General features: G+C 47.4%; 6 protein-coding genes across 6 annotated transcripts; 3 read left to right on the forward strand and 3 right to left on the reverse strand.

The window, feature by feature from the left end:
- The first annotated feature begins 609 nt into the window (after window positions 1-609).
- Window positions 610-2,187, forward strand: F5891DRAFT_1116889 (uncharacterized protein). Its single transcript, XM_041363806.1, has 3 exons — window positions 610-1,402; window positions 1,455-2,088; window positions 2,136-2,187. The coding sequence occupies exons 1-2, from the start codon at window positions 860-862 to the stop codon at window positions 1,887-1,889; spliced, it is 978 nt and encodes a 325-aa protein (XP_041219026.1). The 5' UTR covers window positions 610-859; the 3' UTR covers window positions 1,890-2,088; window positions 2,136-2,187.
- F5891DRAFT_1258981 (uncharacterized protein) lies at window positions 1,901-2,850 on the forward strand (the record flags this gene model as incomplete). Its single annotated transcript, XM_041370110.1, has 2 exons — window positions 1,901-2,187; window positions 2,228-2,850. Coding segments are annotated over 2 exons (615 nt in total), but the record flags the coding sequence as incomplete, so codon positions are not given.
- A 1,342-nt stretch (window positions 2,851-4,192) lies between these two features.
- F5891DRAFT_1196402 (ORMDL family-domain-containing protein) lies at window positions 4,193-5,126 on the forward strand (the record flags this gene model as incomplete). Its single annotated transcript, XM_041368284.1, has 5 exons — window positions 4,193-4,367; window positions 4,420-4,532; window positions 4,596-4,750; window positions 4,803-4,902; window positions 4,995-5,126. The coding sequence occupies 5 exons, from the start codon at window positions 4,193-4,195 to the stop codon at window positions 5,124-5,126; spliced, it is 675 nt and encodes a 224-aa protein (XP_041219028.1).
- Window positions 5,127-5,472: 346 nt separating this feature from the next.
- Window positions 5,473-7,131, reverse strand: F5891DRAFT_962980 (uncharacterized protein; the record flags this gene model as incomplete). Its single annotated transcript, XM_041375957.1, has 8 exons — window positions 5,473-5,757; window positions 5,828-6,061; window positions 6,115-6,199; window positions 6,254-6,472; window positions 6,528-6,592; window positions 6,651-6,668; window positions 6,728-6,757; window positions 6,805-7,131. 8 exons carry the CDS (start codon window positions 7,129-7,131, stop codon window positions 5,473-5,475), a joined length of 1,263 nt encoding a protein of 420 aa, XP_041219029.1.
- A 167-nt stretch (window positions 7,132-7,298) lies between these two features.
- On the reverse strand, window positions 7,299-8,566 carry F5891DRAFT_1116893 (uncharacterized protein). Its single transcript, XM_041363807.1, has 5 exons — window positions 8,370-8,566; window positions 8,189-8,313; window positions 7,851-8,132; window positions 7,725-7,795; window positions 7,299-7,673 (listed from the first exon to the last, which is right to left on the reverse strand). Exons 1-5 carry the CDS (start codon window positions 8,492-8,494, stop codon window positions 7,557-7,559), a joined length of 720 nt encoding a protein of 239 aa, XP_041219030.1. The 5' UTR covers window positions 8,495-8,566; the 3' UTR covers window positions 7,299-7,556.
- Window positions 8,567-8,653: 87 nt separating this feature from the next.
- Window positions 8,654-11,674, reverse strand: F5891DRAFT_1153270 (P-loop containing nucleoside triphosphate hydrolase protein). Its single transcript, XM_041365183.1, has 10 exons — window positions 11,431-11,674; window positions 11,235-11,381; window positions 10,729-11,184; window positions 10,522-10,679; window positions 10,291-10,463; window positions 10,103-10,237; window positions 9,588-10,055; window positions 9,261-9,543; window positions 9,132-9,211; window positions 8,654-9,079 (listed from the first exon to the last, which is right to left on the reverse strand). Exons 1-10 carry the CDS (start codon window positions 11,622-11,624, stop codon window positions 8,732-8,734), a joined length of 2,442 nt encoding a protein of 813 aa, XP_041219031.1. The 5' UTR covers window positions 11,625-11,674; the 3' UTR covers window positions 8,654-8,731.
- Window positions 11,675-11,722: the final 48 nt, after the last annotated feature.

The raw sequence follows: 11,722 nt of genomic DNA on the forward strand, positions 1-11,722 counted from the left end.
TCATCTGCCCATGCATATGTGGATGTAGAGTATGCAGGTAGGGTACACGTTATTATTGAAGTCTACTCATCAGGAATTTCGTATGTGCCATACGCACCGTAATGGGAGAGTCTCATGGCAAATTCTAATACCGGCAATTCTGGATGTATCCCTTCTTTCCTTCTGATAGGAACCTCCCATGGTCTGTGACGCGCCGAGCCCTTCCATACGTTGTGCCTGCCGCCATCCTTGTGCATGACCTGCACTCTTGCACACCCATGTCTGGCAACTGTCTTGTGCCCCGATATCATCTCCCGTTCACTCATGTAAGCTCCGAGTTCCTGATGGGCTGCCGCCTGTCTCTATGATGACATTAATTATGATTTGAATTAGTTCATGTATTTGTAAATTTCTTCGTTGTGGAAAATGGAAAGGTTGGGTTGGGCTTGGTTGGGCTGGTGAGTCAACTCATGGAGAGGGAGCGAACGCATACGACTGTGAAAGACCGAGCTGAGCACAGATAAAATGAATATGCAAGTCTTGGTCTCTGCCGAGTATGGTAGTCCGAGTCGGAGTCCGGGTAGAGTATGACATCAGTTATTATTAATCCTCTATATTCCTCGAGTGCGGAGCAACCACTCCATATCATGGCGACTAACAACTTACCTGTTGAGTTGTGGCTCACCATTTTCTCTTTCACCAAAACCTTCAAATTTTCCTCAAATGATCTTGCCGCACTCTGCCTAGTGTGCACCTGCTTTCATCATGCAGTGGTTGACTCTCTGTATGCGTCCATCACAGTCAACAACTCGGATGTCTGCACTACGCTTGCAGGGCATCCCCATCTCGCAGAGAAAGTCAAATCTTTCATATTTACGTAATGGTCCAAAATGGTCCTGAGGTGCACCTGGATAATCTCTCATTGGCTCTCAAAAATATGACTTGCCTCTCTACGCTCAAGCTTATCCATTCGCAAGAGTGCTACTCGTCGGTCCTTCGGTACTGTGATGCCAAGCTCCATATCTTTCATTGCACCTATACTATCGACCTCCAAATCCTGAGCTTCTTGAACAGGCAGGGCAGCATCCGTAATCTCGCTATCACTGCCATGTATGCGGCAGATGTCTATTTTGGCATTGAGGGGCCAACATTCCCTCCCACATTTCTGCCGCATTTAACAGAGGTCTCTGCTGTACCTCTTTTCTTAAATGCCATTATACCTGGTCGCCCAGTTCACACTGTGCGTTTCAAAGGCCAGCATGCATGCATGGGCTCTTGGGAGCTCAATAGGATTGTCGGCCCCTCCACTAGTATCAGGAACCTAGGATTGGACCTCATGGCTTGGACCCCGAGACATCAATGCTCATGTCCATCAATTCCGAAGCATGTCGAGGAAATCACCTTGACAGGTTTTGCTACTCAGGTCAGCAATACTCGTTATATCCATAGTAGGGTCGACATTCACAGCCATACAGCGGCTCAGCGCGTATGGGGGTTCCGGAATCAGGGACTGGGGATGCTATTTACACCAAATGCTAGAAGACATACCAAACTTGAAAAGGCTGACGTTCTGGTTTGAGGGAAAGCATGCAGATGCTTACTCATGGGCTCGCCTTCTCTTTCTGGAGTTTTATGATACGCTGTCTCGTCTTAAGCACGTCTCATGTGTAGTTGCTGGACCAGACGTTTCAACGACATTCGACTTTTCATCAGGTTGCTTCCCAATCCCTTGTTCAAAGGATAATCGAACTCGTGGCCACAGGGCTGCAAATGATGTTCGGGAGCTTATGCCGATTCCTGTCCTCTGTTGCGAGAATGAGGAATATATTTGCGATGCATACTCCTATTTGAACCTCCATCTCGACCGTGCAGAGATGGAAGGTTGGTACCAGTTGAGACATAGGAATTGACCTGACCTGCAGGGCACAGCATCCTTCGTTCGGCCACTGCTGGCTTTGGAAAGGTCGTTCCCGACTCGTCGAAACACCCTCATCGCCCTCCTGTAACATTAGAGCACATGCATACTCTGTTCCGTAGTATTGACCTCTCTAATGCATTCGATACATTCGTTTTTGCTGTCGCATGCACAGCTTTTTGGTCTTGTTGCAGGTATGTGCGCTGTGAAGTTAGTTCGACTATACTCTCAGCATTCAAAGATTCGGCGAACTTAACTCAGTCAGTACCAGCACATTCGACCCTTCTCGTCATGTCGCTCGCTCAACCCCCTTTACCTGTCGTTCACCCTCAGACGGTGCGAAATACTCCGTCACATCCCTTGGACGAAAACTTCACATGTAGAAGGGGCAGACATCATCATCTCTAGTCTCGACGACGTCACAAACGTATTCACAGCCATCAATCACCATCTCGCAGCCAATTCCACTGTCCCGCTTGACGCACCTTTCCTCGCACACGAAACTGCAGACAGCGGATGGGCCGCGATGACCAAAACGTGGTTCTTAGCACATTGTAATCAGCTTTGGAGATCAGCCGACATGTTGGAACTCACCGGACATTGCTTTCGTATTGGCGGAGCAACAGAATTCAAGGTCGTTAGAAGTCACAAGCCTTTCTAGAATATTGGCGCAAGATCGAATTAATTTTGCCTCTTTTTGTTACATCTTCGTCCTCGGACTCACGTACAGCTATGATAATTCATCAATGGACTCATATGCACGTCGTTATTCACACACGTTGTCCCTACTTAACGCGTACATCCGCGTTAACCTTGTCTATCGATCTGCCCATTCAACTTCAGGAGAAACGAAGCATCTAGTAAGCTGCTCGTACTATGACCATGTTCTTCTGACTCCAACACAACCCACCGTCTACCCGCAAGTGTTGCCTGGGCGGGTACCTGGGTAAACGTTACCCGTGTCACGCCCTGACTTTGTTGACTTTGCCCGCAGTGCCAGTAGTTTGTTTGGCAATCAATGACAATATACAGCGATGTCGTTTCAGAGCACCCACTTGGAAGTTGGAAACACCGTTACTATCCAATATTCTCCCCATACTCCTCATCATCAAAGGCTTCATACTCTGCATAGCCAAGTCGCAAACGCCTTCTCGATCTCGTCTCATCGCAAATTCTAATACCGGCAATTGTGCGTCGATCACAATCACGATAAGACTCTGCCTTTGAGAGCTTCTATAGCAATTGCTGTTTTGTCCTTGCCTGCAGGGCCAGATAGCCACAGTACGCGTGGAACCTCGTCTCCAGTGCTGTTCACCCAATATGTGATCTGGGAGAGTACTTCCGTGCGCGTCCCTTGCAGGCATGGTTTCCTGGTATCAGTCCTGCGTTCGCTGCATAAGTTATATCACTGAGGTCCAGCAGTTCGCCCGAAGAGAAACGTATACATAGCTGTTGCATTAGAAACGAGTACAATGCTTATATGATGGGTGAGTGTAGAATGTGCAATAGCAGACTCATGGAAGCTCTTAGTCTCTGAAATATATCTGATGAAGTGAGCGCATCCAAGCCTCGAATATAATACTACACAAGGCCAGGCTGTGAAAAGCTGAGCCGCCTAGGGAGCACTCGACTTTCTTGCATCCGCCGCAGCAAAGTCGGAGATCACATCTTGACAATACGAGGAGCACTGAAAAAGGCGATCGAACTGACATCAACATGTAGAGGCGCGATTGCTTTCTTCTCAGGTGCTAGTCACGCTGAGTAGAAACTTGGGCTGAAGCGAAGAAGGCTTACAGAGGGAATCCAGATACATGAGGGAGAACATCCTTCATATTGAGTTTCCTGGGCCCAGTTATTTATCAATTGCTATTCTCCCGAAGGACAGGGGACGTAGAGGGAGGTAAGGGACTCGATGTCATTAATTGAACACATGCTAGTGGCAGGTATGTCATGCTGTTCCTCTGGAGTCTCTGAATTCGGCCCTTTCTGTATCGAGACAAGCTTGAATTTTTGGTGTTAAAAGTCCAGAATACTTAAGCGCCAGATTGCAATGCTTACTTCCTAATAATCCATTATTTATACGGTAAAGCTTTCGAACGGTCCTTTGTGTGCACAAGGGTTGTAGAAGTACTTGTAGAGCTATGCAGAACTGTCGAATTGGCCGCCGATGACCCAGAGGTGCTACGGTTTGTATGTTACTATTTGGTCAGCGCTCATGAATTTAATATTCGGTCGAGACTGCGGCCATCCTCCTTCGTTCCCAACCAACGCATCAGCGTTTCGCCATCCTCGCAATCAATGTCACGCCCTTCACCAAAGTTACTACATCTTACGGTATCCGTTCCGGCTGATATCAAAGGTCGTCGGCGAAGCGGGAGCATCGTCAAGGTCGAAGAAGTCGGTGGGCGTACAGAGGAACTTTTGGACCGTAGCGCGTACCTCAATATCAATGCTAACTGGGTGAATGCAAAGGGTGCATAACACTAGTCAAGTAATGTGATTATTCCACTAAACCACCTGCTCAGGTGCATGGCTCATACACGTCGTTTTGGTCTTCATGGGAAAGATCATTATCGATACTATACCTGGTATGACGCAACAAATCAGCTGGACACTCGTTAACCTTATATACCTCAATGTACGCTCCGTTCATCCTTCGGTCTATTCTGCGTTATATTTGACATGCCACGCATCTCCGCAGCTATCGTATCTCATGTTCCACTGGGTTACCGGCATTCCCTTCGACAACGAGCTCCACGGCGGCGCATATGACGATCTCTCTCTCTGGGAGCAAATTGATGACGGCGCGCAATATACACCATCTAAAAAGTGGTTATTCACCGCACCTATATTACTGTACGTCTTGTGCTTGTGATGCACCGTACTTCACTCACGGTATGCGTGCCAGTTTCCTGGCTTCGACACACTACACGAATTACAATCCTTGGCTATTCGCTATCAATCTCACCGCTCTCATCGTACTTGCCATCATCCCAAAACTCCCTCAGGTACGTCGTCCACGTCACAACCACCTGACTTCCCACTCAATTCCCCTTGCGTCCAAATTGATGAATATCCAAACATGACCACTTTACTCCAGCTTCACAGACAACGCGTTCGTTTCCTTACAGGCGACGCCTCAGGCGTCTCAACGCCTGTCACGCCCTCCTTCCCGAGGATGGATCAGAATCCACTACATGCCACAAACCCAGCCGATGCTCACTTCGGGTAGTATCGTGCACCCCTTCGCATTGTTCAGCACTAGTATTATATCTTTACGTAAGGAGGTTTTCTTTAGCCATCAGGGGAGGAACGCAATCTGCACAACATATACATAAATTCCCATGCTGCAGTGATAATCTCAACTAATGGTGTATATATCCGGGCAATGGCAATTGTAATGCATTGTGCTAGATTCTACGTGACTTCCTGCTTCTGAGTTAGATCTTATCCTCTAATTATTTCCTTTCCACCTGCGGCACCGACACGATTACACCAGGAATCCCACTTATTGAGCGGGTATGATGTCGTCGCTCCCACTCGGGGCCGACACATCGTTGTAGTGTGAAAGACGCAGCCTAAACATAATAAGCACAGAGCTCGCAGCAAGATAAAACATAGACATGAGTCGTTATGATGTGAAATTGAACACAGAAAACCCCTTGAGAGGGGATCAAGAATAAGAAGATACGGACACAGAATGAAAGTGTGTGACAGTACACCAGCGGTGGCTGAACGTTGACACCAGTGCGGGAAACCATGGTGTGACGAAGGAAATAAAACACAATACAAGATCGGACGCACAAATTCCGAAGGAGCATCAAAATAGTCACTTTGCCGACTGCTGGGATGTATATAGATGCCTGCATACAACATGTTAGTGGCCGTTCGGACAGCTCATGGGGAACAATCTGAGAATCTGCTGAAACGCACCTTATCTCTTACATCCTTATCGAAATTCTTGTCTGCTGCGACGTTGACACATATACATCCTTCTTTTAACCATTCTGTCTTGACCTTGTATGATGCGCTGGGCACAGCACTGATAACGACGTCTGAGATCGCAAGACATTCTTCGAGCGAGAGCGTGCACAGATGCGAAGTATGGTGTGGGAGGTACTGTCGAGCAGAAGTCGGGTTTGAGAAACGAGGCCGCTTTGTATATTCCTTCGAAGCAAATAAGCGATGTAGAAAGAAGAGAAAGATGGGTGGTGAGCTACCTGGATAGAATCAATATCGGCGGAAAACACTCTCGCGCCGTCATTCGCAAGGAGTGCGGCGAGAGGGCGTCCTACAACTTCTGACCTGTGCGATATTCTAGGCGACATTCCTTAGAAACTGACTGCACCGGAGCCTTACCGATTGATTACGGTCACAGTCTTTCCGTAAGCGCGATCGCCATATGTAAGGATGTTGTTATACACTCCAATATACTCAAGGCATTTGACAACGCCAAGGGGAGTGCAAGGGATGATGGATTTGACTGTTCCGGGTGGAGGGATATCGTCTATTATTGGCTGGGTGACTTTTGAAGACGGAATGGTAGATGCAAGCGAGGCAGGTGTGATGAAACGGATGCTGATTATTTCGAGTTAATAATAGCCTGATAATGTCAGGGGAAATATGAACGTACTTGTGGTACAGATTATAGTGAAATTTCGAATGAAGACCTTCCACATCCTTCAGTGGAGAGACAATCTAGGCCAGCACACTTAGATATTCGCGCAGGTACATCATGATGATATAACCACAATACCTGCTGCAGATAATGGTCCTACGAAATCATTTAATCAATTTAAAGTGATTCGCTAATTCGTGCTCCCCGGTGCGCACCTGCTGGCCTCCAAATATTGGATAATACACCTTTGTAATAATCAACAAGTGTTCCACGAGACCTCCGTTGAACTCACCATAATACCATCAACGTTATCATCCTCATTAGCCTCAATGATCACCTCCTCTACACCGTCCCCATCTGACCTCGCTTCCTCTCCTTCATTCTGCTTCACCGCACTCCCCACCTCCTTGAGAATAAATCTCACTCCAAGCCCTTCACATTGCTTCCTCGTGAAGTCAGCATAAAACCTACTCGGAGACGCGTTAGTTGCCAAGATCCCGATAAGCGTCGGTGTACGATGCCGCAAGGCTGCAAGTCCATCCTTAACTTCAGCGCGGAAAGTCTCCGCGATAGGGTCGACTTTGAGGAGAATACCTTTTCCAGCAGTATCTGGGGCCATTCTAACGATGTGGAGGGTAGATGTAATCGATTTTGTTCCGCCGTTAAAACGAGCTGTCTAAAATTTACCTGCTTTGCGACGACTTTGCGATCATCATCTTGTCGATCATTGATTGAACCACGTGGTCGAAATGATTATTTTGGAAGGTCACTGGCACAGCCCTTATGTAAACAGACCTCAAGCTCAAGGCCCATCGCCGGCTCAATATCATTGAAGGACCGTGTCAATGGGACCGATTCTTGATATTCTTCTCCACAGAATAGTGTCAGTAGTAGGGTACAACCGAATGGACTCAAGACTGATAATATTCTGCTAAAAATTACAATATATACCTGTGGAAGAATTCAAAGTTCGTGAGCATGTCCACATCTACTCCATCCAGAAACCACGCAGAGCATATGCATATGTCGTCCTATGTCGTCCCGTCATTTACCGTGAACGCCGTTGACTGCCACATCCTCGGCACCGTCCGCAAGTGCTGAGGCCGAGTCCTCAGGGCCAGTTCCTTCTTCTTCTTCTTCATCCGCCATCTTCGCCGCCCGCTGTGTAGTTTCTACTGAGTATAATCCAAATACTTGACAACAACTACTCACCTTCATCGCCTCTGCTTCATTGGAATAGTGCCGTCCTCTGGCTCGTACGAAAGCTGCATGCTTAGCAGCAGCTGTACCAGCAAATAAATCTATCTCTCGCATTGAGAAATGATGAAAGCGACGCACATTCCTCATCCATCTCCTCATCTGTCTCGACTTCTTCGCCTGGGCTGCCTTGCACAGCTCTTATCTCCGCTTTAGCCTCATTCGGGAGATTGAAGCTTGTGCTCCTGCTAGATCCAGTACTAGCTGACCTTCCAGATGAAGCGCGCCCCGCGCTGCTAAGAGAGGTTCTGCGAGAAGACCGCCTTGATGTATCTGCGCCTGTCGGTGATACCGATCGTGGAGAGGACGACAAATATTCCATTGGAGAGGGCACACGCCCGCCTAGGTCAAGCGATGGGATATCTGTTATATACAGTTTTAGATCACATGTAATGAATGATGGATAAAAGGGACCATACCGCCCTCTATTTGATCTGTTTCAGCGTTATACCGTACGTATGGCGTCTTGGGTTCCGTAATCTTCATAAGACTGTCTTTCTGGATCTCAGTCAACGCGAGATTCTCTTCGTCCCATTGCAAGCTACTATACACTCAAGGAGATTAACAAGGACACCGATTAGTATCTGCGCGGATGCTTACTGCGATTGTGACCCTGGTTGTTGTGGAACTGCGTTCTTGAGGATCCCCTTTGGTTTGGGATTAGAGGCTGATCGTGGCAAGCGAGTTGGTTGAGCTGGGTCCTTGATAATCTCAACGGAAGTCATGATAGTGACTCTTTGTCGTCGCTGTCAGTACTAGTAGTTAAGATACGGCTGTAGGTGATCGTGGATGTGCCGGAGCCAGCTGGAAGTCATGTTGAACTTCCCCCATCTTTGAGGAGCATACCATATCGGGCATGTAATACCTTTCCTGGCCAAGCGTCTAAAAGTGATGCCTATGATGTCCAGATTGTATGTACTCTACAAATGATATCGATCCTACAGGTATGCGACCAGAATCTACTAACTCAGGTTGATGATCGCGCTCACGAGTCTCTCTCCAGCCCTCTCGGGTTCCTGCCTCGCCATCTCGATGATGCTCAAAAGCTTTTTGATGCCAACTTGCAAATGCAAGGCCGCATCCTCCTCCGCCTTGAGATCAATAGCAAACCCTGCATCTGCAAGCATGCGCATTGTTTGTCGGAGCTCGTCTTCTGAAGAGAAGAGCTGCACTTCGCGTAGGACTCGTTCGAGTGACGAAAGGTTGGAAATCGGAGGTACGCGCAACTCAGAATCGAACACATCAGACAGGCCAAGCTCTGTAAGAAGGGGACGCAGCGAGGTTGTTGCTATCACAAGTAGACGTTTGTCCTGAGGACATGGGATCAGACACACTCCACATATATCTGACAAAAATGCGAACTTTGGGTGGTTTGCGAGCAATAAGGACAAGAAGCGTCTGCAAAACAGGATTCGAAAACCTGCTGCCGAGTGATGTCCACTCTGCCGGTTAAAGTTAGTGTAATGGATACAGCCTTATGAGCGATCCCACCTAGCAGTCGTTCAAGATTATCAACGACGATAACACTCAGTGGACTCTTATAGCTGTCGGTAAATGTTCTGGTAATGAACTGTATTTTCTGGGCTTCCGAGAATCCAACCATGCGATCAGGTGAAATGAGCTTGATGAACGGGAATTGGGAAGCCCAAGCAATGGATGCAGCCAGTACAGTTTTTCCTGACGAAGGGGGTCCGTGGAGCAGGATACTAACACGCGGTGTCCGTGTCGACCTGGCAACCTGGTTGACAAATAGCTTGCCTTTATCGAGGATTTCCTGGAAAACATCAGTACAGCATATACTGAAGTCGCATATCATACCTCAACAATTGGGTCATGATGAATGATCCCATTCACAATAACATCCGTCAGTTCCTCTTCCGACACACCATACGCTGGCTTTATTTCCTCAAGTGCCTTGAGGAAATCACCATGATTGACTCTAAGCTTGTCGACGTCCTCCGAAATACCTGCCATGGTGCCAACCTTGACATGGCGATTGAAGGCAAAACTAGTTGCACTCTTCACGAAGCCCTCAATCTCTGCACCCGAATAGTTCTTCATCATGGCAGCGAGTTCAGCCAGGTCAACATCAGCGTCCATCACATTATTGGTCCGCATTTTGGCAGTGTGAATGCGCAGGATCTGAAACCGTCCATGCTCATCCGGTAGGGAAATTTCCATATGTACTTCGAGACGTCCGGGACGCAGTAAGGCCTCGTCAATCATGTCGATACGATTTGTCATGCCGATGACGAGTATATTGTTCAGTTGATCGATACCATCCATCTGAGAGGAGTGAGAGATTGAGCTAGCAAGAAAATACTGTATATTACCTTTGACAAAAGCTGGTTGACCACGCTGTCACCGACGCCTGTTCCACTGTTCGTAGAACCACGTTGTTTGAAGATAGCATCTAGTTCGTCGAAGATGATAATATGAAGGCCACTCTCGTCTCCCTTTTCCTTGTACTATTCATTGTTTCAGTACAAATGCGTGAGTGAGAACAGAAGCCGTAACTAACCTCTTTCTCAGCATCCGCGAAAAGCTTCCGGACATTCTCCTCTGATGCACCAACGTACTTATTTAGAATCTCAGGACCATTGACAATTTTGGGCTCCCGAGCATTTAGCATTTTTCCAATCTGACGAGCTATGAGGGTTTTACCAGTTCCTGGTGGACCGTGGAGAAGGATACCTTTCATATATGACATTAGACGTTTTTCAACTAGTTTTATATATATATGAAAACTTACCCTTTACATGCTGGATTCCAAGCTTCTCGACGAGTGCTGGAGGGAATACGCGTGACGCAAACGCACGACGGAAGATAGCACCGAATTCCTCATCAAGACCACCAATACCCATCTCTTCGAATTTGAAATTGGGTGCGATGATAGCATTCGACGCAGCCCTAGACATGAATAATAAGTGGTGCCTAATCCTGATGTTATAAGACTCACTTTTTCGCACTTGATTTAATCTTAATCATACTATCACTTGCCTTCATGATGGTAACGTCAGTCCTGTCCATCACGACACCTATCTCCATATGTGGTTGTTTTCCGAAGCGGGAGTTGTTCTGCTGATTCGGGAGCTCTACCACGCTTATGGATGCAACAGTCATTTTGAGCTTCTCTCCTTTGAAGTCGAAAATAAGTATCTCGCCCGGGGCGAAGACAACATTATTGAAGATCTTGACGAAGTTGCGCGAGATCTCATCTGCAGAGTAAGGCTCTTGGTTTTCATTGCGATTTCGTATGAAGCCGACTTGAATATCGATGGATTCAAGAAATGGGGGTGGTTGAGGAATCATGTCAATGGTGACGTCGTCGCCTGACAGAGATACGCCTATCCATTGGCGCTGCGTGAGTCCGATGGCGACTGTGCCCGGTCTGATTGTTCCAGAAGTGTCATGGCTACATCATGTTTAACATGACTTAAATCAGGTAGAGGATGCTGTACTAACCATGTTGTAAAGGGATATTCCCTTTGTATGGAATCGCGATCTATCTTGCGTACCAAAACCTGCGCACCATTTGGAAAGTCCGAGGGGCAAACAACCAAGCAGTTCCTGAGAGCAAGACCCTCGTTTGGCGTAGTGACTACTGCGTAGCTATAAGTGTAGTCAGTATGAGTAGACGTGTATGGTCATGCAGACATACCTCATTCCAGGACCAGAACGTGACGGAGGGGGCTTGCGATCGTATGATCTTTTCTCGAAGAGAGACTGAGAAGGGTCGTTGTATTGTGTCTGTGGAGGAAGGTTACGTGCCATGGGCCTTGGAACAGATTCACGAGGAACACTTGAGTATGACGGGGAAGGTGATGGTTGGGAAGATCTGGAGAAAAAGGACATTGTATGGTAGTTGTAGTGAATCCAAATATTAACGCAGTCGTGGCCGCAGCCGCAAACGGTAGAAGGTTGTTTGTATTTATTAAATTCTAAAGCTCTTG

Source organism: Suillus fuscotomentosus, assembly GCF_016647785.1.
Source record: "Suillus fuscotomentosus strain FC203 chromosome Unknown F5891scaffold_99, whole genome shotgun sequence".
Taxonomy (NCBI): domain Eukaryota; kingdom Fungi; phylum Basidiomycota; class Agaricomycetes; order Boletales; family Suillaceae; genus Suillus; species Suillus fuscotomentosus.

Excerpts from the sequence above, each read along its gene's own strand:
- F5891DRAFT_1116889 (XM_041363806.1), top strand. The coding sequence starts at position 860 with ATGGTCCAAAATGGTCCTGAGGTGCACCTGGATAATCTCTCATTGGCT. Across the intron at positions 1,403-1,454 it reads TGACAGGTTTTGCTACTCAG|CGGCTCAGCGCGTATGGGGG; the intron begins GTCAGCAATACT and ends ACAGCCATACAG.
- F5891DRAFT_1116893 (XM_041363807.1), bottom strand. The coding sequence starts at position 8,494 with ATGACTTCCGTTGAGATTATCAAGGACCCAGCTCAACCAACTCGCTTG. Across the intron at positions 7,796-7,850 it reads TGAGGAGATGGATGAGGAAT|CTGCTGCTAAGCATGCAGCT; the intron begins GTGCGTCGCTTT and ends TTGCTGGTACAG. Across the intron at positions 7,674-7,724 it reads ATGAAGCAGAGGCGATGAAG|CGGGCGGCGAAGATGGCGGA; the intron begins GTGAGTAGTTGT and ends GAAACTACACAG.
- F5891DRAFT_1153270 (XM_041365183.1), bottom strand. The coding sequence starts at position 11,624 with ATGTCCTTTTTCTCCAGATCTTCCCAACCATCACCTTCCCCGTCATAC. Across the intron at positions 11,185-11,234 it reads GAATATCCCTTTACAACATG|CCATGACACTTCTGGAACAA; the intron begins GTTAGTACAGCA and ends AACATGATGTAG. Across the intron at positions 9,544-9,587 it reads ATCATGACCCAATTGTTGAG|GAAATCCTCGATAAAGGCAA; the intron begins GTATGATATGCG and ends GATGTTTTCCAG.